At 51.8% G+C, this 24411-nt stretch overlaps 3 protein-coding genes across 13 annotated transcripts in view; 1 reads left to right on the forward strand and 2 right to left on the reverse strand.

The window, feature by feature from the left end:
• Positions 1 to 7778, forward strand: part of Fmnl1 (formin like 1) — a 26647-nt gene extending 18869 nt beyond the window's left edge. For 3 of the 8 annotated variants that reach the window (XM_057774076.1, XM_057774079.1, XM_057774082.1), the window contains 16 exons: positions 1070 to 1219; positions 1742 to 1843; positions 2014 to 2269; positions 2514 to 2786; positions 2964 to 3088; positions 3595 to 3797; positions 4355 to 4589; positions 4686 to 4754; positions 5307 to 5387; positions 5468 to 5597; positions 5708 to 5871; positions 6123 to 6224; positions 6387 to 6467; positions 6703 to 6823; positions 7086 to 7184; positions 7349 to 7778. In XM_057774076.1, the coding sequence (XP_057630059.1) occupies positions 1070 to 1219; positions 1742 to 1843; positions 2014 to 2269; positions 2514 to 2786; positions 2964 to 3088; positions 3595 to 3797; positions 4355 to 4589; positions 4686 to 4754; positions 5307 to 5387; positions 5468 to 5597; positions 5708 to 5871; positions 6123 to 6224; positions 6387 to 6467; positions 6703 to 6823; positions 7086 to 7177 (2184 nt within the window). In that variant the 3' untranslated portion in view covers positions 7178 to 7184; positions 7349 to 7778. The remainder of the gene's footprint in view (positions 1 to 1069; positions 1220 to 1741; positions 1844 to 2013; positions 2270 to 2513; positions 2787 to 2963; positions 3089 to 3594; positions 3798 to 4354; positions 4590 to 4685; positions 4755 to 5306; positions 5388 to 5467; positions 5598 to 5707; positions 5872 to 6122; positions 6225 to 6386; positions 6468 to 6702; positions 6824 to 7085; positions 7185 to 7348) is intronic. The other 5 variants (XM_057774074.1, XM_057774077.1, XM_057774080.1 and 2 more) reach the window with 3 other exon arrangements.
• LOC130877079 (uncharacterized) lies at positions 7746 to 9536 on the reverse strand. The gene is made up of 5 exons (XM_057773985.1): positions 9455 to 9536; positions 9217 to 9288; positions 9015 to 9127; positions 8221 to 8783; positions 7746 to 7995 (listed from the first exon to the last, which is right to left on the reverse strand). Exons 1-5 carry the CDS (start codon positions 9534 to 9536, stop codon positions 7746 to 7748), a joined length of 1080 nt encoding a protein of 359 aa, XP_057629968.1.
• The window catches only part of Spata32 (spermatogenesis associated 32), a 19707-nt gene continuing 4393 nt past the window's right edge, over positions 9098 to 24411 (reverse strand). Inside the window, exons 1-7 of one of the 4 annotated variants that reach the window (XR_009057348.1) lie at positions 20667 to 20749; positions 20183 to 20237; positions 18954 to 19011; positions 17838 to 18682; positions 9687 to 9830; positions 9217 to 9288; positions 9098 to 9127 (exon numbers count right to left, since the gene is read on the reverse strand). Coding sequence is in view for 1 of the 4 variants with exons in the window: in XM_057773301.1 (XP_057629284.1) it covers positions 17227 to 17311; positions 17838 to 18682; positions 18954 to 19011; positions 20183 to 20237 (1043 nt within the window). In the remaining 3 variants the exon portion in view is untranslated. Of the gene's footprint in view, positions 9128 to 9216; positions 9289 to 9686; positions 9831 to 15146; positions 17312 to 17837; positions 18683 to 18953; positions 19012 to 20182; positions 20238 to 20666; positions 20750 to 24411 lie in introns of those variants that run through there. The other 3 variants (XR_009057347.1, XR_009057346.1, XM_057773301.1) reach the window with 3 other exon arrangements.

Genomic DNA, 24411 nt, shown 5'->3' on the forward strand with positions numbered 1-24411 from the left:
CAAATTCAGTCTGGGTTTCGCACCCTCAGTAATAAAAGCCCACAAATAAACAGAATCCTACCTCTGCCCCTTGCTAGCTGTGTGACCTTGCACACATCTGTTCATCCTTCTGAGCCTGTCAATCACAGAGGTGGTAAAGACTCTGAATGTGTGGAGGAGTTCCTGTTACATGATGGATACTTAGTACGACATCTGTCACTGATGTCCAGAACAGGCTCAGGAGGCTCTGGGTGTGACCCACGAGCATCAGCTCAGTCAGGTGCCCTGACTCCAGCACATGATGGGATGCCCAGAGATGCTGGGCACAGAGGGGGGCTGCCTCAGGCTGAGTTTGGGTCTTGGATGAGCAGAGAAGCCAATGCTTCTGGCCTGGTTCCTTTGGGAGGCTTTCTAGAGGGGTGGGGCCTTTGGGGTCGGATTTCCTGAAGCCAGGACTGGCAAATGGCAAGAGGAGGCAAGGCTGGTCTAGCCACACAGTAGAATAAGATTCATCTGGAATAAGGAACGTAGCCTGATACAAGTTTCCGCATGGCTCAGCCGTGAAAGAAGAGAGAAGCCAGTTACAAAAGGCTGAAGAAAGGACTAGAAACATGGTTTAATGATTAAGAGCACTTACTACTCCTGCAGGGAACCCAGGACCCTCTGTGGTTCCCAGCCCCCATGTCAGGAGACTCACAGACTCCTGTAACTCCAGTTCCAGGGGATCAGATGTGCTCTCTGGTCTCTGAGAACTCATGTGGTGCCCATAAATTCTCACACGGACACACATAGACAAAAGATGAATATTATATATGACTTTTGAAAATAAGAAACGTCCAGAATGGCTAAATTCATTGTGGTAGAAAGTAGATTCATGGCGGCCAGGGGTTGGGGAAGAGATAATGGGAAAGAAACCTTAGCTGGTGTAGGGTTTCCGTCTGGAGTACTGAGCTTTTAGAAAAGAGGTAACACATCTTAAAATAGTGAATTGTGTGATATGTGGATCATGTCACTAGAGTCCAGGTAGTAGTGGTGGTAGACAACCCCCTACCACCTCGGACCTCACCGTGCTCCTGCTGTCTGGGGACAGAGGCTCCGGCTCACCGAGAGTGACAAGCTGCAGGTGCAGATCCAGGCGTACCTGGATAACGTTTTCGATGTGGGCACACTGCTGGAGGACACAGAGACCAAGAACGCAGTCCTGGAGCACATGGAGGAGCTGCAGGAGCAGGTGGCAACGGTGAGAGCCGCTCCCAACCTAGTCTGCCACACAGTAGGCCCACAGGAAGGCTGCCCGGGGCTCCTCTCGTGTAGCAAGTACTGAACGGAAGACATAGTTCTGGGTGTAGATTGGAGGCGGCAGTCTGCCTGGGCGCTGAGTTTGCCCTCGATCCAAATCCGGAGTCCTTTTGGTGTCTTTCTCAATGAGTCTTCAGGGAGCGCCCACGCTGTGTGGGACTTGTGCGCAAGGCAGGCGCCTCTTCCCTGCGCAGATTCCAAACCCGACTCCAGTGAACTAGATCCTGGGGTCCCTCTCAGCACAGTCTTGTCCCCTGCCAGCTTTCTTCGCACTGGTGCCTTGGTCTCCCCTCTTCATTTATTTGGGTTCAAGTGCCAGGCTTGGCCCACCCTTGGCACGCTGGGGCAGGCGGATGTGGGTGCCACCCCCAGCCCTCCAGGCAGGCTTGCCTGATGCCGCCCCCTCACCGGCGGTGCCAGTGCCTGGCCGCGGGTGGTAGCTCACCATGTGCTGGTGCCACAGCTGACAGAGCGGCTTCGGGACGCAGAGAACGACTCCATGGCCAAGATCGCTGAACTGGAGAAGCAGCTAAGCCAGGCCCGCAAGGAATTGGAGACCCTGAGGGTGAGCTGTGGGTGTGGGCTGGGTCCAGGCTGGGGTGTGAGCGGGGCCAGGCTTCCCAAGGAGTCCTTTCTGCTTGACATCCCACTCTATCCCAGAAGAGGATTGGGGCGGGGTTGCTCTATGCCAGAGAGCTTGCCGGTGGGCACTGATCCTTCTCCTGGGGCTCGCAGGAGCGTTTCAGCGAATCGACCCCCATGGGCACTGCCAGACGTATCCCTGAGCCTGAGAAAGTGCCTGCCCCTACTATGGTGCGACGACCCTCAGCTCTAGAACTGAAAGTGGAGGAGCTTGAGGAAAAGGGGTTAATCCGAATCCTGCGGGGGCCCGGGGATGTCGTCTCCATCGAGATCCTCCCAGGAGCGGTGGCGACACCAAGCGGTGACAATGCACCAACTCCGGGGGTGCCCACTGACTCTCCTAGCCCAGGTGCACAGTTTGCTTCATGCTGGGGGAGAGAGACCAGAGCAGGGAAGGGTATCCTAGGGATATACCTGGCTCTGAAAGATAAGGAGATTTGGATTGTAAGGGTGGCATAGGTACGCGCGGGTGGGTTGAAGTGGGTTCTGGATGCATGCATTGGGCAGGGAGGTGGCAAGGAACCCCCTCCCCACGCCGTTAAGTTGACGGGTTCCTTCCACGCCCTCTCTGGGCTCATATCTCCCACCTGAAGCAGAGTCGGTTCCCGGAGCAGCATCACCGCCACCGCCACCGCCACTACCTAACCTCCAGTCCCAGCAGGAAGCACTTCCCTCTGCACCCCCGCCGGCCCCGCCCCTGCCAGGCTGCGCAGAGCCTCCACCTGCACCACCGTTGCCTGGAGACCTGCCGCCCCCACCCCCTCCACCCCCACTTGGTACTGATGGACCAGTGCCACCTCCACCCCCACCACCTCCGGGAGGGCCCCCTGATACCCTTGGAGGACAAGACCCAGAGATAGGCCCAGGTAAGTGGAATAGACCATCTCAGATCTTCTAGGGCTGGGGGAGGTAACAGGATCCCCACGGCCCCCCTCTTTACCAGGAGTCTCCTCCTGCCGCCTGCCTCCTGCCTGTCTTGTTAGGCCTGACTGGGTTAGTTCCCTCCAGTGTCTGAACTACTCACCACTCTTTCCTGCTCCCAGGGGTGAAGGCCAAGAAACCCATCCAGACCAAATTCCGGATGCCATTGCTAAACTGGGTGGCGCTGAAACCCAATCAGATCACAGGCACTGTCTTCACTGAGCTCAATGATGAGAAAGTGTTACAGGTAGGTGGGCACCAGAGGGCTGCAGGCTCATGTTGGGCATATGGGTGGTCCTCTCCTTCAGGATGGGGAAGCCCAGAAAGCAGTATCCTGACCGCTGTGGGCTTTCCTCTTCCCTGAGTGTGGCCTCTCCTTTCTGCCCATTTCCCACAGATAACTAAAGCCTGGGGCCCTTCTGATTCCGGTTTCACCTTGGAATGGGTTTCCTGTTCTCTGAGCCATTGCTTACACTGATTTCATTGCCCAGAATAATCTTTCTTACTGCTGGCTGCTTAGCCCCTCTCTCGGTGTTAACTTCTGGCTGGGAATCTGGGTCCTCTGTGTGGTGTTTGTCTCTGTCTCCTGTTATCTCCTGTCAAGGCTGTGATCAAGCCAGCTCACTGGTTATTCTGGCCGGTGGCATTCTGTCAGGCTGTACCTACAGCCTTAGCTCTGGACACAGTGTTGAGCCAGGAGTGTGGGCAGATCTTGGCCTACTCAGCCTAGCGGTCTCATCCTTACATCCGTAGGAGCTAGACATGAATGACTTCGAGGAGCAGTTCAAGACCAGATCTCAAGGCCCCAGCCTGGACCTCAGCACCCTGAAGGGGAAAGCGGCCCACAAAGCTCCCACCAAGGCAACCCTCATTGAGGCCAACCGGGCCAAGAATTTGGCTATCACCCTACGCAAGGGCAACCTAGGGGCAGACAGAATCTGTCAAGCCATTGAGACGTGAGTATTTGCCCTTAGGTGAGGCCCAGTCCCCTTGCTAGGCTAGGATCATCAGGCAGAGCCTGGTTATAACCCCAGCAATAGCAGAGGCAGACAAATCTCTGTGAGTTCGAGTCCAGCCTGGTATACAAAGTGAGTTCCAGGATAGCCTGGCCTGTTACATAGAGAGACCCTGTCTTGAAAAGAACAAACAAAAAACAAGCAAATGAAAAAAGAACTCCAGCAGTGCGATGGAACCCACCAAGCTTTACCCCAGGGAACGTTGTCCTCCTCATTTCTTGCCAAGAAAGCTAAGACTGTACATGCCCAGATTGAGACCTCTCCACTCACTTCCTGCTTCTGCCCAGCATGGGCAACCAGGCCAAAGGATTTATATATAGCATCTGCCAGTGCTGTATGATAGGACCGGGGCTTTCCAGCTCCCAGTTTCCCTTGACTCCTATCTCTTGTTCCTTGAAGTTGTCCGCAGATACTAAATGTTGAAGCTTGTTTGTTCCTTCCTTTTCTCTGGGACTTGTATGGGACAAAACCCACTGTCCCTCTGCTTCCTCACGCAGGTATGACCTACAGACTCTCAGCCTGGATTTCTTGGAGCTGTTGACCCGCTTCCTGCCCACGGAATACGAGCGTAGCCTTATAGCCAAGTTTGAGAAGGAACAGCGGCCGATGGAGGAGTTGTCAGAAGAGGATCGCTTCATGCTGCGCTTCAGCCGCATCCAGAGACTGCCAGAGCGCATGAACACGCTCACCTTCCTGGGCAACTTTCCAGACACGGCCCAGCTGCTCATGCCGGTGTGGGCAGGACGGGCAGGGTGGTGTGGTGGAGCCTGGGCTGGGGGGAGGGAGGCAGTGTGGCTCCAGCTAGCCTCATCTTCATTCCACCCTTAGCAACTGAACGCCATCATCGCAGCCTCAATGTCCATCAAGTCCTCTGACAAGCTTCGCCAGATCTTGGAGGTGAGAGCCCAGGGCAAGGGACTAGGGAGTGGGGCCTAGCCTTGCCTAGTCTAAGTAGCATCGGAAGGGAGACTCAGGCCCTCTCCGCCTGGGATATAGCAGAGAGAACATTCCCGTTTCTCACATACGTGCTCCGACAGACAAGCTAAGGTGGGAAGTGGGAGTCGGCAGTCGTAACCTGGGCCACGCCTGCAGAGTGTGCCCGAGCTCCTGCTCCAGGGCTAAGTCCCTCTAGGGATTCTTTGTGAAAGGAATGGTAACTGCAGCTGCTCAGTGCTGTGTCTGCAGACCAGAATACGTGGCTGTCTAGGGACGGAGGAGGGAGATGTTGGGAAGGCAGTTTTGGGGTGGGTTAGTGAAGGATGGCGTTAGCGTGTACTCATGGTGTCTACAGACGAGGTGTGCATGTTCCGTGTGTCGTGGACTGAAGGGTCCATCCAGGAGGGCATGAGCAGGAGGACTGACTTTTTGCCACCTTTCATCCTTTCTGAGAAATATTCTTCAAGGAATTTTCCCAGCCTGGATCCCTGAGTCTTTCTCTGCCTTTCCCAGATTGTCCTGGCTTTTGGCAACTACATGAACAGCAGTAAGCGGGGGGCAGCCTATGGTTTCCGACTTCAAAGTCTGGATGCGGTGAGCGGGAGCTCCTGGTGTGGGGTCTGGGGTCTGCTGTCTGGTTGGTGGTCCATGACTTACACCAGAACCTTGTCCAGTTATTGGAGATGAAGTCGACGGACCGAAAACAGACATTGCTGCACTACTTGGTGAAGGTCATTGCTGAGAAGTACCCACAACTCACGGGCTTTCACAGCGACCTGCATTTCTTGGACAAGGCAGGCTCAGGTATAGAGCACTGGGGTCTTGGGCCACTCATGTGGGTTAGGAAGCGGACACTACAAGGTATAACTGTGTGCATGCTGCCTGGTCCCCTGACTCCATCCTGTCTATCCCAGTGTCCTTGGACAGTGTCCTGGGGGACGTGCGCTCCCTGCAGCGAGGCCTGGAGTTGACACAGCGAGAGTTTGTGCGGCAGGATGACTGTCTGGTGCTCAAAGAGTTCCTGAGGACCAACTCCCCCACCATGGACAAGCTTCTAGCAGACAGCAAGACGGCTCAGGTAGGGGGACACAGGAGCACTGAAACCTTAGGGTGGGGTTGTGGAGCCAAGGCCTGGAGGGGTGTGGCTACAGGCAGAACCCTGGGAGGATGGAGGAAGGGTAAGGGACCACCCTGTGTGGAAGATGAGATGGCAAGAGATGCAACAGTGGATGGAAGTGGTTGTGGATACTTCAGGCAGGAAGAGGGGCATGGAGCACGGTCACGCTCCAAGGGGCCCAGGCTAGTGGGGCTGATGGGCTGTTCTTTCAGGAGGCCTATGAGTCGGTAGTGGAGTACTTTGGAGAAAACCCCAAGACCACATCCCCTTCCATGTTTTTTTCCCTCTTCAGCCGGTTCACCAAGGCCTATAAGGTACAAGTGTCTGGCGGGTGGGCGGGGTGCATCTGATGCATGAGGTGTGGGCCCTGCAGCCACTCCCTCAGAGCGGAGGGAGGAGTGGGGACTGCTTCTGTCCCAGGTGGGACAGGGAAAAAGGAAGGACCCTCCTCACTAAGACCTGCCCTGTGCCCTCAGAAAGCAGAACAAGAGGTGAAGCAGTGGAAGAAGGAAGCGGCTGCAGATACCTCAGGCAGGGAAGAGCCTCCAGCACCCAAGGTAGGCTGCTGTCCCCTAGCCCAGTACCGGGGTACAGGAATGTGTAGCATTCCTTTCATCCTTATGTTGAGATAGATCCCACCCGAGGATAAGGAGAGTGCCCCAGAAGCCAGGGGAAGCAGAGGGTTCAGGTTCCTTCTGCTTTAGCTGCCTGTCCTTGCTGAGGAGCTGCACAGATGTTCTGGAGTGGGTGGGGTGAGAAGCATCCTAAAGTTAGAGCTGTTCATCTCCTCAGTCTCCGCCCAAGGCCAGGCGACAACAGATGGACCTCATCTCTGAGCTGAAACGGAAGCAGCAGAAAGAGCCACTCATCTACGAGAGTGACCGAGATGGGGCCATTGAAGACATCATCACAGGTGAGGGCGTAGCCAGATCTCTGTCCTGCCTTCAGTCTGTTACGTCACTCTCTGTTTCTGTTTCCCCCCCCCACCACACCGCCTCCCCTCAACCTCAGAGTCTCGCTGTATAGCCCAGGTTTTCCTTGCTGTGTAAACCAGGTTAGCCTCAAACTCACAGAAGTTCTCCTGCCTCTTCCTCATGGGCCACCATGCCTGTCCTTCATGCCTCTTGCTACCTTTTCCGTTTTTCCTTTCTCTCTCTCTACTTTCAAAATCTCAGTGCTCAAGACAGTGCCCTTCACCGCCCGCACCGGCAAGCGGACATCCCGGCTCCTCTGTGAGGCCAGCCTGGGAGAGGAAATGCCTCTCTAGTTTCCAGGTACCTAGACAGCCTGGCCTGTGATTCCAGTGCTGGCCCTGCATGGCTGGGATGTCTTAGGGGTGGTGTTTTTGATTGAGGTAAATTAGTGTCCCCTTCCACGTGAGCAAAATCAGATCCTTAGAAGAATGAGCCTGTGCCCACGTGTCTCTTTTGGCTTCCAGATCTTCGGAACCAGCCCTACATCCGGGCAGACACAGGACGCCGAAGTGCTCGCCGGCGACCCCCAGGACCCCCACTTCAGGTCACTGCTGACCTCTCGCTGTAGCCACTGTTTCCGTTGGTGGATTCTGTAGGGCTGTAGGCAGACTGGAACTCAAGGAGGTGACTCTTAGCTCGGCTGGGTCGAGCATCCGCTCCTCTGGCCGACTTGAAGCCCCTCACCCACCAACAAAAAAACCAGAAAAGAAAAAAGAAAGAAAGGAAAAAAAAAAAAAAGGCTGCTTGCAGCACCCTCTCCCTCCAATAGCCATACTTAGCCTGAGCGCGAGCCTGGTCTGTAACTTATAAAGTGCACCTCGCCGCTGCCCTAGCCCGGAGGACTCTCCTTGAACCTTATTTTTATACAAGATTAATAAAGATGTTTGCAAAAGATGCGCGTCGACTCGGTGCCTGACCCCAGAAGGCGCAGCCAGTTTCGCTCAGCAAACGCTTTACTTGTACAAGCTCTTCATAGCACATCTCTGGAAACAGGCTGGCGAAGGGGAGGAGGGGTGCTTCTGCACTAGAGTTGGCGGAGAGAGAGCCAGCTTCGAGGGGCGCATTTGCTCCAGTGGCTGGCTCGCTAGCCCGGCGGGAGGACGGAGGGGACCTGCGCAAGATCCAGAGGGCAACTCGATAGAGACCAGGCGCATGCTCAGCAACAACTGGGTGCATCTCCTGCTGCCCCTGCAGTCCTCATTTCTTTTGGTTCAGTTCCCACTCTATGGCAGCCTCTACTGCCTGCCAATCACGCCCCATCTGCTGTCCCGCCTCCGCCCAATCTGCCCTGTCCTTAGAGTCTCCTCGGACGATCTAGCCTGCGCTTGAGTCTCACCTTTGCTGAGTGGTCCCAGGTTGGGAGGGAGCTTGGGGCGGCCTGGCTGATGTGGCTTGGGGAAGCGAACGTCGGAGCCTGGGGCTCGGTTCGAGATCCTGCGTTCTGGTCGCTGGCGCCCGGTCAGGTTGGGAATCTGAGCGTAGGGGCTGCGCCCACCTGGGGAGGGGGATCCAGAGGAGGCGGGGACAGTACTGGGAGGGCCCCCCGCGGGAGCTGGTGGGGCTAGGCTGCGGATGACCTGGAGCATCCTTTCCACCTTCCGCGGGGTCCCCCCTCTGTTCCTCGGACCCCCAACCCCCCCGCCCGCGGCTGGCTGGGGGCGCACCCGTTCTGTACAGTGTGTGCAGGGAGCGCGCCAGCTGGGTACTGGAGAGGCCGCTGAGGCGCGCCGCCTGGCAGAAGAAGGTGAGACCCGTGTGTGCACGCGCAGGCCGACCCTGGCCGCGCGCCCGGCTCTTACTGCACGTGCTCAGCCGCAGAGCCCGCTGCTTCTTTAAATAGTAGCTTGGAGGAGAAAAGTAGGACAGCGGGCTCAGACACCCCCTTTCGATCTCCTCCATCTTACATGTGGAGAAAGCAAGGAGGACCGGAAGCTACTTGTCTTTGACTAAGGATGACCTGGGGCCCAGGAAATGGATCCAGAACTCAGGGCATTCTCGGGGTGGGGGTGGGGGTGGGGGTGGGGGTGGGGTGGGGTGGGGCAGGAATATCAGGGGATTCTCTGCAAGGATGGGCTCAGTTCTCAGAATGTTGAGTCTGGGAGCTAGGGGTGGCTATGCCCACCTTGTCACCTCCTGCCCTGATTTGGAGGGCACAAAGCCCTGTTTCAGCAGCTTGAACAGCACCTCGAGGAATAGGGTCTGCAGGCCCGGAGGCTCACAGACCCGATTGCTCTTCATTAGACCTGAGTACAACAAACACAGGCAGGGGTGAGGAGGGCTGTCCTCATTCAAGACGCCCCCCCCAACACTGCCAATCACCTTAACCCCTCACCCATGTACTGAGCCAGGCGGTGGTTGTCAGTGAGAACACCCAGGAAATCCTTGAAGCTTACGATTCCATCACCTGGGGAGACAAGAGGGTGCAGTGGGTACTTGCCCTTTGGGGAAGTTTGTCCTGTAGATACGTTAGGAGTTTAAATATATGTTGAGAGTGATCACAACCCTCCCCTAAACCATTTATCTCTTTAAAATAGGTTTTAATAAAGTACTAGCAGCACTTGTTAGCATACTTCTGTAGAAGCCAAAGGGTTCTAGCAGGTGTGGAGAGAAACCGCTCTTGCCCCGGGAGATGAGGATTGACTCAGTAGCCATGTACAAAGGCTGGGAGATAGGGGTGCTTCCTGGAAGAGGGAACCTTAAAAAAAGAACTGGCCCGGGACAAAGATTTTGTCGCTCTGGGTAGCGTTCATCCCGCGGCTGCCCAGAGGAGGGAGAGCACGGAGGCAGAGACGAGGCACCCACCATCTAAGTCGGCCAGCCGCAGAGCCTCACACATTTGCTGCGGGCCCAGCTGGATGCCCACGTTGCGCAGAGCCACCTTCATGCTGTGCATGTCTACGGTGCCCATTGGGCTGCAGCTGAACAGTTTGAAGATGTCCTGGAAGGCTGAGGGTGGAGAGAGGGGACTGTCACCGAGGTGAGGCCTCTGTGTGGTGGCCCTGTGACTGTGCTGGGTGGGACTGGGGTTGAGACACACTCGTTATTAGAACATTCACTACAATGGACAGCAGCGACCTGGTGTCCTGCTGCGGGTTGGCTCTTAAGTTATTCTAGCTTTGTGTCCAAATCTTCTATTTGGGTATTTTCTTACAAAAAAGCATTTACTGCTCATGTGTAGAGGCCAGAGAGAGGGCTCGGCAAGTAAGGGTGCTCGCTGTCAAACGTGACGACCTGAGTTTGATCCCCAGGACCCACATGATAAAGAGAACTGGTTGCCGTAAGTTTTCCTCTGTCCTCCACATGAATGTCATGGCGCATGCACACGAGTAGAAAAATATTTTAAAAACTCACGTGGGACTAGAGATTTGGCAAAGTGATTAAGAGCACATACTGCTCTTATAGAGAGCCTGAGTTACTTATTGGGTGGCTTACAGCTGCCTGTAAGTCCAGCCCCAGGGGAATCTGGAGCCCCTTAGCTTCTGTGAACACTACGCACCCCTCACACCTAAAATTAAAAATCTTTTTTTTTTTAAATTCACATCCAAGATTATATGCCAGAGTCTGGCTCTGTGGCAGCATGGGAGCCCCACTAGATGTGGTATATAAACAGGCTCTTAGATTACCGCTGTAGAAAATGATTCTTCTTTGATGGGTCCCTGTCAACATCAGGTGTGACATTTGAGGACCACCTTCTATCCTACGTCCCACCTCTCAGGCCAGCCCCTGTGAATTTTTTTTCCTGTCCACTCCTCTTTTTTTAAACCCTGTCCCATCCATGCAGATAAATCTCTCCAACTATCTAAAATACATTTAGTTTTATTTTCCTTATTTTCTTCACAGACACAGACAAAAAGATAAACAGAGACACAGACACACGGAGGCACAGATGCACAGACAGAGACACACACACTTCTGGGGCGCACCAGTGAACCCTTGGGCTATAGAGAAGAAAAAATCAGATTGGTATGGAGGAAGGGTTGCAAGGGTTATACATATGCTAACCTCAGGGCAGGCAACTTCTTGCAATTCTGTCCTGAGCATCCCTCCATAATTTCCTCTCTACTTCTGCACCTCCGGTCCCTTACCTGCCAGCTCCCGGGGTGTCAGGGGTATCATGCTGTCATCGGTGGAACTGCGCCAGTTAAAGGAGTTAGACATGTAACACCTGCTTCAAGAGATTCCAGGGCCAAGCAGGCCTTGCCCCCAAACCAGCACCCCAAGCCTGGCCTCCACTTCCTACCCTCACCTCTGAGACTTGGTATCCGGGCCTGACCAGTAGGAATTGCTAGCTTCGGGGTCCTTAAATTCCCTTGCCCTCAGTACGGTCTGGTCCTCCTTTGTGGCCATGGCTGCTGCTAGCTCTGACTGGAGCGGCTGGCTTGTCTGCAGCTGCAGCCGCCCTTTCTGCACCCTGCCTGCCTGCTCCTCTCGTGTATCTCGTGTGAGGAGACTTTGAGGCTTCTGTGGAGACCTTGGAGACAGGGAGTAGGCAGAACAGCCTGATCAACTGGAGGGCATAGACTCCAGGGGACCTAGGGGACAAGGGCTGTGGGTGAGCAGGTCCATCCCCGCCCCCCCAGGGTCCTCAGGCCAGGCTGAATCCACAGCTCTGTAGGGAGGGACTTTCCGTCAGGCACAGGATGTGAACCTCCAACTCAGGACCCGGCTCCAGCCCAGTCTCCTGTACCTTCTCAGTGTCGATGGGGGTCTTCTGGTCTTCTGGCCTCTGCTGCCTGAAAGGCAGAGTCACAGGCTCTGAGGCTGCCCGGAGGTTGCCTCTGTGTTGGCTTTTGCCTTTTGAGGGCTGTCAACCCTCCTTCATAGGCTGACTTCCTGCTGGAACGTTCCTTTAGTCTCCCCAAGACTCTGCCTCCCTCCAGGCACCTGAATTTGTGGTTACGCTCTGAATCTGAATCAAGATGGCAGAGGCGCACCAGGAAAAGCAGGCCACAGAATCCCAAAGCCAGGTACGGGGGGCCATGGGCTCCTGTCCAGTGTAAACCCATTAACCACATTTTAAGTCATTCCATGAAACTTTAATATTTAAAAACATTAGAAATCAAACAATGCTTACTCTCAGATCACTAATGAATGGAACTAGAAGCCAGCAGCAGAGAGCCAGAAGATCTCTAAATACTTGGAGATTAAATAACTCAGTTCTAAACAACGTATGGGGCCAGGTATAGTGATGTACACCCCTAATTTCAAAACTCTGGAGGCTGGGCAAGAGGATTGTGAGCTTGACCTATATAATAAGACCTTGTCGAGAGGAGAAGAGAAAGCACATTATTAAAACAAGACAATGCCAGGCATGGTGGTGCATGTCAATAATTCCAGCACTTGGGAAGCAAAAGCAGAAGGATTAGGTGTTCGAAGCCATCCTCAGCTCTATAGTGAGTTTGAAACCAGCCTGGGCAGTATGAGAACCTGTCTACAAACAAACAAACAAGCATGGATAAAAGAAGAAACCTCAAACTAAGCAAAAAAAAAAACTTATTTGAAATAGTGGGATGTAGCAAAAACTTCTTTGAGATGTTTGTGGTGTTAGGTGCATTTTTAGAAAAGGAATTATCTAAAACCAATAGAGTTTCTACTCCAAGAAACGAGAAAAAGAAGTGCATCTCACTTCACAGGTAGAATTAAGGTAATAAAAACGTGAATAAAAATTAAGATCGAAAGCAGAAAAGTCAATAGTGAAAATAATAAATGCCAAAATCTTGTTCTTTGGAAGAGTAATAAGGTAGACAGGGCAGTAAAGGAACCTGCTGACGAGTTTGATGACTTCAGTTCAAAGGTCCCCAGGACCTACGTGGAAGAAGATAACAGACTCCTTCAAACTATCCTGACACAGACACACAGACACACACACAGACACACACACATATACACACACAGACACACATGCAGACACAGACACACACACATATACACACACAGACACACATACACACACACATACACATAGACACACACACATACATACACACACAGACACACACATACACACACACATATACACACACAGACACACATACACACACATATACACACACAGACACACATACACACACATATACACACACAGACACACACATACACAGACACACACAGACACACACATACACAGACACACACACATACACACACAGACACGCACAGACACACACATATACACACAGAGACACACACAGACACAGACACACACACACGTCACTACATAACTAAAAAGATGGGAGGGCAGGATTAATAGCTTTGTGAAAGGGCCACCACTAATGATCTCATGGATATTCGAAGCATAATAAAGAAATAGTATAAATGACTCTGCCTATAAGTTTGATAACCTTAATGAAGTAGACCAATTTCTTGAAAATCAGAAGCTGCCAAAAGTTACATGGGAAGAAATAATCTGAACAGACCTCTGTCTACTAAAGAAATCAAACCAATAATTGGCATCCTTCCACAGAAGAGAAAGGCCCATATAAATTCTCTAATGATTTTTTTTAAAATAAAACATTTAGCCGGGAGGTGGTGGCGCACGCCTTTAATCCCAGCACTCGGGAGGCAGAGACAGGCGGATCTCTGTGAGTTCGAGGCCAGCCTGGTCTAGAAGAGCTAGTTCCAGGACAGGAACCAAAAAAGCTATGGAGAAACCCTGTCTCGAAAATTAAAAAAAAAAAAAATTATCGAAGAACTATCCCTTCTCTATGGTATCTTAACTCACCCTGGGAGGCTGTTACCCTGCACCCCAAATAGAAAAAGACTTTTTCAGAAAACTACAATATTCCTCGAGAACATACATAGAAAAATCTCATTTTTAAACATTATTTTAGCCACCAGGCATAATGGTGCACACCTTTAAACTCAGGAGGCAGAGGCAGGTGGATCTCTGTGAGTTCCAGCCCAGACTACAGAGTGAGTTTCAGGACAGCTAGGGCTACACAGTAAAACCCTGTCTCAAAGAAACAAAGCAAAAGAAAACAAGCAAACAAACAATAACAAAAATTATTTTGGCCAGGTGTGATGACACATGATTTTTAATCCCAGCATTTGGGAAGCGTAGGCAGGCAGATCACTGAGTGTTCCAGGCCAGCAGGGTTACATAGTGCGACCCCATCTTTAAAAAAATTGTCTTCAGGGGCTGGAGAGATGGCTTAGAGATTAAGAGCACTGACTGCTCTTCCAGAGGTCCTGAGTTCAGTTCCCGACATCTGATCCCCTGGATCTGGAGATGCAGGTGGTTGTGAACTGTGAGTGCTGGGAACTGAACTCAGGTCCTCTGGGAGAGCAGGAAGTGCTAACTACCGAGCCATCTCCAGCACAGATGCAAAAATCTTTGACAAAATATAAGCAAGTTGAAGTCAACAACATATAAAAAGAATTGTACAATACCACACATGATAAATGTAATAAACTATTTAAATTAAGCATAGTGTAGTGGTGCATGCCTTTAATCTCAGTACTCTCGAGGCAGAGGCAGGCAGATCTCTGTGAGTTCGGGGCCCACCTGGTCTACATAGCAAGTTCCAGGGCAGCCAGAGCTACACAGAGAAACCCGGTCTCAAAATTAAACAAAGAACAACCAACAATGAGTTGCCAACAGTGTGAAGAAGATTAGAAGCCAATTATAGACTCGGAGACACATTTAAAAGGACTGTTAACACCAAATAAACACACAACCTTTAAAACGCCACAATGAGAAAATTAATCACTCAATGAAAATGGGCAAACGATGTGAACAGACACCTTAACAAATCAAAGATGCACATCTGCAAGGATATAAGATCTTTAGAGAACTGAACGGTAAAGTGAGACGCCACCAAATGATGAGGATGAGGAACATTGTGCTGGGGCTGCAAAGCATCGAGTTACCCTGGACATCACTTCAACTTTCTTACAAATACTGAACACATCGTGATGTTTGGGTTGCGAGTCCAGCCTTTGGTAGCTGCACCACCTCCCCAGCTCCTGAGCACACCTTTACAACACTAATAAGCAGCAACCATGGTCCTTGGCATTTATCCAGATGATTTTAAAACACAAAATCCACACAGCGATCTTTATGGCAACTTCCTAACTGCCTAAACGTGGAATCCACTGAGGTGTTTCGGTAGGTGGCTGGGAGAACAAACGGGTCCATCTGGATGATGGAATGTTATTGAGTGCTAAAAGGAAATGAACTGTCAAGCCGTGAAGAAAAGACTCGGAGGGGAGTTAACTGCTTGCTTACAAAGGGAAAGAAACCTGCTTGAAAAGGCTGCATGAGGTTCCAGTTCATTCTGGCAAAAGCAAAAGGGACCAGTGACAAATCAGTGGGTGGCTGGAGGGGAGGGGAGGATGAGTGGGCGGAGCGCAGAGGGTATTCAGGACGGGCAAACTATTTTTATGACACTGCATTAAGACACGTGCCATATATGCGTCACAGAAAGTACTGCAAGAGGGAATGAAGCTCTCTGGGCTTTGGGTGATGCTGAGCCAGTGTGGGTCTGTGTAACCATGTGGCTCTGCTTCAGGATGTCCCTGTGCTCTAAGCTGAGGGGCTGGGGCAGAGGAGGGATACACAGGTACTGTCTGTGCTTGCCGCTTAGCCCAGGCTGGCCTTGAGTTTGGTAATTAGACAGAGACTCCTGATATATCCCTGACTGGTTTGGAACTTGTTGTAGACCAGGATGGCCTTGAACTCACAGAGATCCTCCTGCCTCCACCTCCCAAGTGCTGGGATAAGAGGTGGATTGCCACCACCTCTGTTTAAAAAAATAGAATTTACACTTAAAAACCCCATCCAAACAATAAACTCTAAAGGCAAATCCTAAGGACTGCATGACAGTCTAGCCAGAAATCTTCCATTTCTCTTTGTTCCCCACCCTCAATTCCGGCCCCTTTCCCTTCTGGCCTGCTTTCCTGCTGCCTAATCCCACTGCCCCATCCCTAGCTCCCAGCTCAGCCTCCTCCTAGGCTCCTGATGGGCTTCTCCTTGTTAGGAAGCCTGACCAGGGCTGGGCATGGTGGCATGCTTCTCTTATAACTCCAGCACTCTGAAGGCTAAGGCAGGCAGTTTTGCGAGTTCAAAGCCAGCCTGAGTTACACAGCAGTACCCTGTCTCAAGAGAAAAAAGAAGCTGCGTGGTGGTGCCTGCCTTTCATCCTAGCACCCAGGAGCCTGTCAGGGCTACAGAACGAGACCGTCTCAACAATGACAAGGACAAGAACAAAAGCTGCTGTGGCAGTGCAAGCCTCCCCCGGGAATCCCAGCACTCAGGAGGTACAGCAAGAGGCTCCTTATGGATCTGAGGCAGTCCAGCTAGGGCAACGTAAACTCCGACGCACAAGACACAGAAACGAGGCCACGGTAGAGAGACTGCTACAGGGTTGAAGCTAGCTTGGGCTGCACAGAGTGAGATGCCCCCCACCCTACCTATCTCATACACACAGCTGTCTCTGGAGCAAGCTGGTCCCTTCTCTTTCTCTAAATCTACTTCTAAAAGGCCTTCTGACCTTTGCCAAAAGTGGAAACTCCCTCATATTGCCTTTCTTCTGGGCCTTTGTCCAGGGGCGTGATGTCTTATGCTAGTGTCTGGCTGGTGGTGTGTGGGAACTCCTCTGGGCTGCCATGTTGGGTATGTCATCAACATGGGATCTCCCTACATCTGGAGTTACCTCTGGCTTGAGGCTGTAGCCTTCTAAAAGATCAGTCTATCAACCTCAGCTTTTCCCTCCTTCAAGCCAAACAACGTCCTCCCCAGGTCTCCTCACTGGCTACAGGAAGACTTCTCCTTGGATTTATTCTCTCATCTGGTCAGCCCCACCTCCAGGGAGGCCCCTTCCCCCACATCTTCACGCCCCCATGTCCCTGGATTTAGGCCTAAGAAACTGAAGCCTGGGATGGAGTTCTGAGGTGGCCTAATGGTCTGGTAGGTGGAAGAAAAGCAGAGACACTTCAGGGAGGAAGCAAAGTCAAGATGGCTGGACCAGAACTCTCAGGGGATGGGCGGGCTCACGGGGAACTCAAAAGTGGAGGTGCCATCCCTAAAAAAATCGCTTCCAGAATATAGCAGCCAGCTGTGCTCAGTGATTAGGAGGAGCTGGTCCTCCCAAACCTGAGCCAGAGCCCAGGCAGAATGGTATGTCCTTGCAATGTCATCGCTCGAGAGGCTGCAGTAGGCAGACCAAGGGTTTGAGGCCAGTCTGGGATACAGAAGGAGACACTGTCTCCAGCGTCCAAGGGATGAGGATATAGCCCAGGAGTAAGATGCTGGCCTAAGTATGCTCAGGGCCCTGGGTTTGATCCCAGCCCCTTAAAAAAGAGTCTTCAGCAGGGCCAGCACTGGAGGCTTTAATGCTTTTGTCTAATTTCTCTGGGGTGAAGGGGACGACAACTTAAAATGGATTTTCAGCAATAATGGATTCCCTTTCTTGGTTCCCGGCACCGAGCTGCAACATAAAAGAGACAGTGTCACTAGGGTCTTAGGGTCTGGGGGTCCCCCGCTGCACCTGTGGGGCAGCTGGGGCTCTGTTCTATGTCTACATGTCATCAGAGGTCAAGGGCTCTGAAGCCCAGCTCCCTTACGCTCACTCACAGAAGTGTCCTGCACCCTAGAGATGCGACCATTGTGCTCTCAGGAGACAGATGGCATGAAACACACCTGTTTCCTGAGGCAACGTGGCCCTGCCCATTTTAAACCCAGGTTTCTGTCCTAGCCCTGGAGAGCTCACCCTCCATGGTCCCCAGGCCTCCTCCGGCCCTGGCTTTGCTACCGCACCTCAGGTCACCGGAACCCTGTTCCTAGCAGCCTTTGTGAGGTCATTGGGTTTGCCCCTGTCCCCTGCCTCGGCCCCTCCCCTCCCCTCCCCTCCCCTCCATTCCACTGTTGCACACCCCACCTGGCTATGTGAGACCCGAGCCCATCCCCACCCACATGCTGGCCCCGGGGAAGGACTGCAGGGCAGCGTCACTCACTCTTCTTTGGCTTCCTGAAGCTGGGGGGAGGGTGGTGCCTGGACAAACTTCACTTCCCCTTCGATGGTGGCCTTCTTGAACCCTGTCTTGCTAAAATCTAGGTAAGAGCAAGCTACGTTCCTGGTTTCTTGAGTCCAAGATTCGTGAGTCATCACATCTTTGGATGATTTCTCTTGCTTCTCCGAGGATATCTGGGTAATCTGGGTAGCCTGGGCATACTGGATGGACTGGACCGGCTGGCAAAGCTCTGTAGACGTCTCCTGGGACTTCTCAGATGTACTTTTGATCATATTTTCTAGATTAGGCAAGTCCCTGCTGCTGGAGGAGGCCACGGCAAGGGAGGATGCGAAGTTGATCAGATCTGCCAGGCCAATGGCTGTGGGCAGGGTAGTGCAGGATACCCGGGGACTTGACGGCAGTGGGGCACAGTCTGTGAGAACCTGGGGAATGCAGACAGACTTCTTTTCCCGCGGGCTCTTGCGATGTTTCTCTAAGGCCCGCTGGAGGCTGTGCTCTGACGCCTGGATGAGCTTGTTCGCCCAGAAGAGGTGTTTGGAGGTCTGCACGCGGATGGAGCGGAACTGGGTGGGGCACATCTGCTCATCCTCCCTGTTGCTCGAGTTTGCGATGAAGCTCCAGGGCCTGGATGACAGCTCTTCCTCATAGGGCTTGAGGGATTCGATCCTGGAGCCCTCCTGCTCCGGGCTTTCAGTGAAATACTCCCCTTCGGCCTCAGGTGTGGGCTTAGAGGGTACCACTGGCGCCATCTCCTCCAGCTGTGGCACTGGGCCCGGGTCTGGGTGCCCTTTGAGCGGTGTCTCCTTCCTGGGCAGTTCTGCTTTCTGCTGAAAGGTTTCAAACGGAAGTTGAGGCAACAGGAGCTGGACACCCCTCCCCCCAGGGTCCCCCCCCCCCCCACACCAAGCCCCTGTCCTGATCCCGTGTGGCACACTACCAACCCCTTGCCTCCACTTGCTTCTCGGAGACCTGCCTGGGCCAAAGAAGCAAGCGCAGAGAAGATACGGTGAAGGCATATGTGGGGCCCGGTACTACAGTCCCAGAAGGGCAAGCATCAGAGGTTGCCTGCGACCTCTGCATAAAGTGTGGTACTCTTACCTCTGTTTCTTCGTCCTCCTCTTCTTTATGGATGTGGGGCTGGTGGTGATAGTCATTCCTGAAGCATAAGGGATCCAAATGGGTGACAGAGACCCTGGGGATCCTCTAGGGTCCTCAGAGCTCTGGCTTTGTACACGGGTGGGCAAGAAGACCCCTGCGCTACTCCCCACTGTCCCTGCTTCATTAGCAGCTCTAGAGTGTCATATTCTTTGTGCATGCATGTGTGTGCATGTGTGTGTGATGTATACACACACACATACAAATGTGGAGGCTAGAGGTTGATCTCGTGTGTCTACCTTAGCTATTCTCCGTCTCATTTTTTGGAGACAGGATCTCTCTCTGAACGCGGAGCTCACTGATTGGCTAGAGGAGCTGGCCAGTGACCCCCTGGGATCTTCCTGCTTCCATTTCTCAGCTCTGGGGTTACAGTGTTCGCATGTTCAGCTGTGGGATATCTGAACTCGGGCCCTGGACACTTTACCCCCTAACATGGTGGCACTCTTAAGACTCTCCAAACTTCAGAAGCTCTGAAGAGCTTGCCAATATACTCTTCTACTCCATTTGGTTGGAGGAGGGGCCTGGGAATCTTCATTCTTTTTTTGGTGGAGGTGGTCTGGAGACAGGGTTTCTCTGTCTCTGGAACTCACTGTATAGACCAGGTTGGCCTCGAACTCACAGAGATCTACATGCGGGATTAAATCTGAGTGCTGGGATTGAAGGTGTGCGCCACCACCGCCCTGCTGGGAATCTTCATTTTAGTTAAGTGCTCTGGGTGAGCCAGGGTGCTCTGAAAATGGCTCCCTACACAAGGAGAGGCCCCTTACTCACCTGCCCCACTCCCAATGGGTAGATTTGAGAAACCATGGAGACTGGGGGAAGTGCAGGGCCCCTTGGCTTCTTCTCAGCCCCCACTCCTTCCTGGTGCTCCACCCTTAAACTCCTGCTCCCTCCTCAGGCACCTGTCTTTTCCTACCTTGGACAGCTCTGTCTGCCCCCACCAAGGCAGCCTTGCCTCTAAGTCATCCACCCTCTGCCAGGTTTGGAGGCTGGAGGCAGAGATGGGATCACAGGCATCCCCAGCCTTCGGCCTGGACTCTGCTCCTGAGGAGATTTGGAAAGGAGCTACAAAGGGGAGACGCTAGTTGGGTGGGGGTGTGTGGTGTTGGGGAAAGGTCCGGGAGCCTGGGGTTTTAGGGGAAGGCCCCGTGCTGGTAGGGACTGGTCCTCACGTTTTCTCCACGATGTCCACAGCACTCTTGCCACAGCAGGGAAATGCATTGACACCTGGCCCAGAAGAAAAGCAAAGGACAGGGAGCATCAGGGTGGGGGATGATCCCGGAGCTGGTGCCACGTGCTCCTGCCCCCCCCAGCCCACCCGACATTATCGCTCCCTCACCACCCCGTCTTCTGTGTCTGCTACCCTCCACTTGCCATATTGGCCTCGTCCCAGCTCTTGGATCTATCCCCTGCCTCAACGAGTGTGGGTGCCGATAGCCCTGCATCTCATGGTCACCACAGAAAGCATCAGTGGGTGCTCCTTGTCCAGGCTTCCCAGAGCTGGTGGTTGTTCAGTCAAGGACTTGAATTCAGGCTTAAGAATTAGCTCTGTTTTCTGCTCTGCTCTCCTCCACAGGAACCCATCACAACCGTGAGGAACTCTCCCACCCGACTCCGTTCTTCCTCTCTGCTGCTTCCCAAGCTCTCTTTGGTCACCTGTTACTGATCCAGGCCAAGGCCTCCACTCAGAGTACTTGATCCCAGGTCATGCTAGCTCCCCACTGCTGTGTGGTGAGCTTGAATCACTCCTTGGAAGTCCTAGGAAGCTGAGTCTCTGGGGGCGTCTTGGAGCCAGGGGATAGCCAGAAGCTATCTAATACAGAAGCCACCTCTCGTTCCTTAGAAGTGGGGCGCCAAGCTGTCTCAGCCTCTGCTCCCCTGGTAGTGATAAGCATTGGTGGGGGGATTATGGCTTCGGTGCATTATGCAAAGTGGGTTCCCATGAGCCTAGGGTGGAGTAGGAAACAATTATTTTTCGGATAAGCGTTGCTCCCGGGATTGTATCAGAATCACGAGAATGAGCTGTGGCTTCTTCCTAGGGATGGAAGGGGTGGCCCTTGCACGACTGGTCCTAGGCATTAGGATTCAGATGGGGATCGTAGGTCAGCTGTGTGGGGAGGCTCTCGGAGAAGCACCATAGAAAGGAACTCCAAGGCCAGCTCTGCCTCCTTGACCCAACATGTCCGTCTGGCTTCCTTTGCATCTCTTCAGCTTCAGCTCCATCTGGCCCCGAGCAGGACTCTTTCCTGCCCAACCACAGAGTCTCCCTTGGTCACTTTGCATTTTTTCTGGACATCTGATCACCACACAACTTCAGTCCCTTCCATAGACTGCAGCTGGGTATGGGCAGAAGAATTACAATTTCTTTCCTTTTTTTCTTTTTTCTTTTGGTTTTTCGAGACAGGGTTTCTCTTGTAGCTTTGGAGCCTGTCCTGGAACTGGCTCTTGAAGATCAGGCTGGCCTCGAACTCACAGGGATCCGCCTGCCTCTGCCTCCCGATTGCTGGGATTAAAGGCGTGCACCACCACCGCCCGGTGAATTTCAGTTACGTAAGTCTCATAGCAGCACGGGGTCTGGCAGACAAAGTTTGACATTGACTCAGTTTAGGACTTCTGTGCCTGATTTAGGAGCGTTCTGTTAGAAAAGCCAAGTGACAATCTGTGATATATGAGGTGTTTCCCATGCCCGGTTGTTGCTAATGTTCTAGAAATACTGTCTCAGGTCCTAAGGGCGTACTGGAAAGCCGTGCGTTCTGACTGCTTTCTTTAGAGAGGTCATGGACTTTGTACATCAAAACGAATGTGTGTGAATCCAGACCACTCTGTCTCTTCCTTTCATGTCTGGTGTCTCCTTGTCCTTTCTTCCTCTTTATATAATTATATAGTGGGAATGACCACTATATAATTGTGGAACGAGGGCAGACAGCCTTGCTTCATTCCCGTGTACTCGTGGGGGACACCCAGTGCTCCATCTTTATCATGCTGCTCATGGTTTTCTTCATAGATGCCTTTTATCACATTGAAGTTTTCTTTCCTCCTTTGTTCAGCTGATTTTTAGAAATAATAATTATTTTTATGATTGCTGTTATCATTTAAGACAGGGTCTCACCATTTAAGACCAGGCTGGCCTTGAACTCAAAAAAATTTGCTTTCCTCTGCCTCCTGAATGCTGGGATTAAAGGTGTTCATCACTACACCTGGCTTCCTATCATCATCTTCCTCCTCCTCCTCCTTTTCCTTCTCCTTCATCATCATTTTGAGACAGCGTCTCACTATATAGACCAGCCAGCCTGGCCTCAAACTCAGAGATCAGCCTACCTCTGCCTCCTGATATTGGGATTATAAGAATATACCATCGTGCCTGGTCAATTTTTTTTAATAATTTTAACTTTATGTGCACTGGTGTGAATGTACCAGATCCCCAGGAACTGGAGTTACAGACAGTTGTGAGCTGCCATATGGGTGCTGGGAATTGAACCCAGGTCCTCTGGAAGTGCAGCCAGTGCTCTTAATTGCTGAGCCATCTCTCCAGCACTCACTCCTGTTTTTTTTTAAAAAAGACTTTTAAAATATTTTATTTTAATAATTATCTGTGTGTATGCCACTTGAGAACAGATTCACTTAGAGGTCAGAGGTGTGTGATCCCTGGGAGATGCATTTATATACAGGAGATTGTCAGTCAACAGATGTGGGTGCTGGGAGTGAACCAGGATTCTCTACAAGGGCAGTGTGTGCTCTTAACTGAAGAGCCATCTCACTAACCTCCAGTTGTTACTTCAGACAGGGTCTCTCTATGTAGCCTTGACTGACCTGGAACTTTCTATGGAGACCAAGTTGGCCTTGAACTCATAGATTCACCTGCCTCTGCCCACCGGGCCCCCCCCCCCCAAGTTCCAGGATTAAAGACGTGTGCTTCCATGCTTGACTTATCAAGACGTTTTATCAAGAGCGTGATATTTTTTGTAGATCTTCTTTCTGCGACAGGGTTTCTCTGTGTAGCCCTACTATCTTGGAACTAGCTCTGTAGACCAGGCAGGCCTTGAACTCAGAGATCTCCTGCCTCTGCCTCCTGAATGCTGGGATTAAAGGTGTGCACCACTGATATCTGGCTAAATATTTATTTTTAAAACTATTTTTTAATTTTGTGTATGCATGTATGCTATGCAAAGGTATGTGCGTGTAACTGCAGATGCCAGTGGGAGCCAGAAGAGGGCGCACTGGATTCCTTTGGAGCTGGAGTTGTACATGGTTGTGAGCTTCCTGACTAGATGCTGGGATGTGAACTTGGGTCTTCCACAAGAGCAGCAAGTGCTCTTAACGGCAGAACTGCCTCTCTAGCCCCTCCCCTCCTTCTCTTTCCTGCCTCTGACAGCATCTAATGTAGCCCAAGTGGGTTCAAACTCCCTACATGACTAAAGCTGTCCTTGAACTCTTGATCCTCATGTCTCTCTGAGTGCTGGGACTGTAGGCCACACTTGGACATTATATTAGTTTTCCTTCATGTATTTTGAAGTGCTGAAAGGGAACACAATCCTTTAGGATAGTTATTTGTTCTTTTGTTTTGCAGGCCTGGGGATGGAACTCAGAGCCTTGCATATACTAGGCAAAATTTTCACTTTCTAGCCCTAGATATTCTTTTTTAAATGATAATAGTATTGCTACTAATTTCATTTCCCATATATACACATATAATTTGTTTATAGTTTGTTTATCGAGACAGAGTTTAATGCTTCTCTGGCTGGCTTTGTAAGAGCTGTGTACTTGAGGATGACCTGAAATTTCTGGTCTCTGCTTTGAACAAGTTGCTGGTATGGCAGGCAGGGGCTACCACACCTGACTTAGGTTTGGAACTCAGATCCAAGCTTTTGTGAATGCCAGGCAAGCACCCAACTGCTGGGCTACACCCCATTCCCTAGTGGTATAGTTTTTTGAGACACAGTCTTTCTATGTAGCTTAGGCTAGCCTGGAAGTTACTATGTTGCCCCGGCTGTCCTCAAACTTGCAGTCCTCTGATCTCTGCCTTGTGACTGCAGGGATTGTGGATATAAACAACCATGCCTGCTTTTACTTTTCCTAGTCTTTAAAAAAGTATTTCCTGCTGGGAAGTGGTGGTGCATAGGCTTTAAATCCCAGCACTTGAGAGGCAGAGCCAGCCTGGTCTACAGAAGAAGGTCCAGTACAGGTTCCAAAAAAAGCTACACAGAGAAACCCTGTCTTGAAAAACCAAAATAAATAAATAGTATTTCCTTTTATAATTAGAAAACTAACATTTGTTAATTACTATGCTGTGCGTGTGTGCGCGCGTGTGTGCGTGTGTGTGTGTGTGCGTGTGTGTGCGTGCTCATGTGCTTGAGCACATATGGAGGTCATAGGACATTCACAAGAGTCAGTTTTCTTCTAG

This window comes from Chionomys nivalis, chromosome 7 (genome assembly GCF_950005125.1).
Source record: "Chionomys nivalis chromosome 7, mChiNiv1.1, whole genome shotgun sequence".
Lineage (NCBI taxonomy): Eukaryota > Metazoa > Chordata > Mammalia > Rodentia > Cricetidae > Chionomys > Chionomys nivalis.

Excerpts from the sequence above, each read along its gene's own strand:
- LOC130877079 (XM_057773985.1), bottom strand. The coding sequence starts at position 9,536 with ATGGCTACTGAGTCAATCCTCATCTCCCGGGGCAAGAGCGGTTTCTCT. Across the intron at positions 8,784-9,014 it reads CCTCCAAATCAGGGCAGGAG|ATGGAGGAGATCGAAAGGGG; the intron begins GTGACAAGGTGG and ends TCCACATGTAAG. Across the intron at positions 7,996-8,220 it reads CCTGGGACCACTCAGCAAAG|GTCCCCTCCGTCCTCCCGCC; the intron begins GTGAGACTCAAG and ends GATCTTGCGCAG.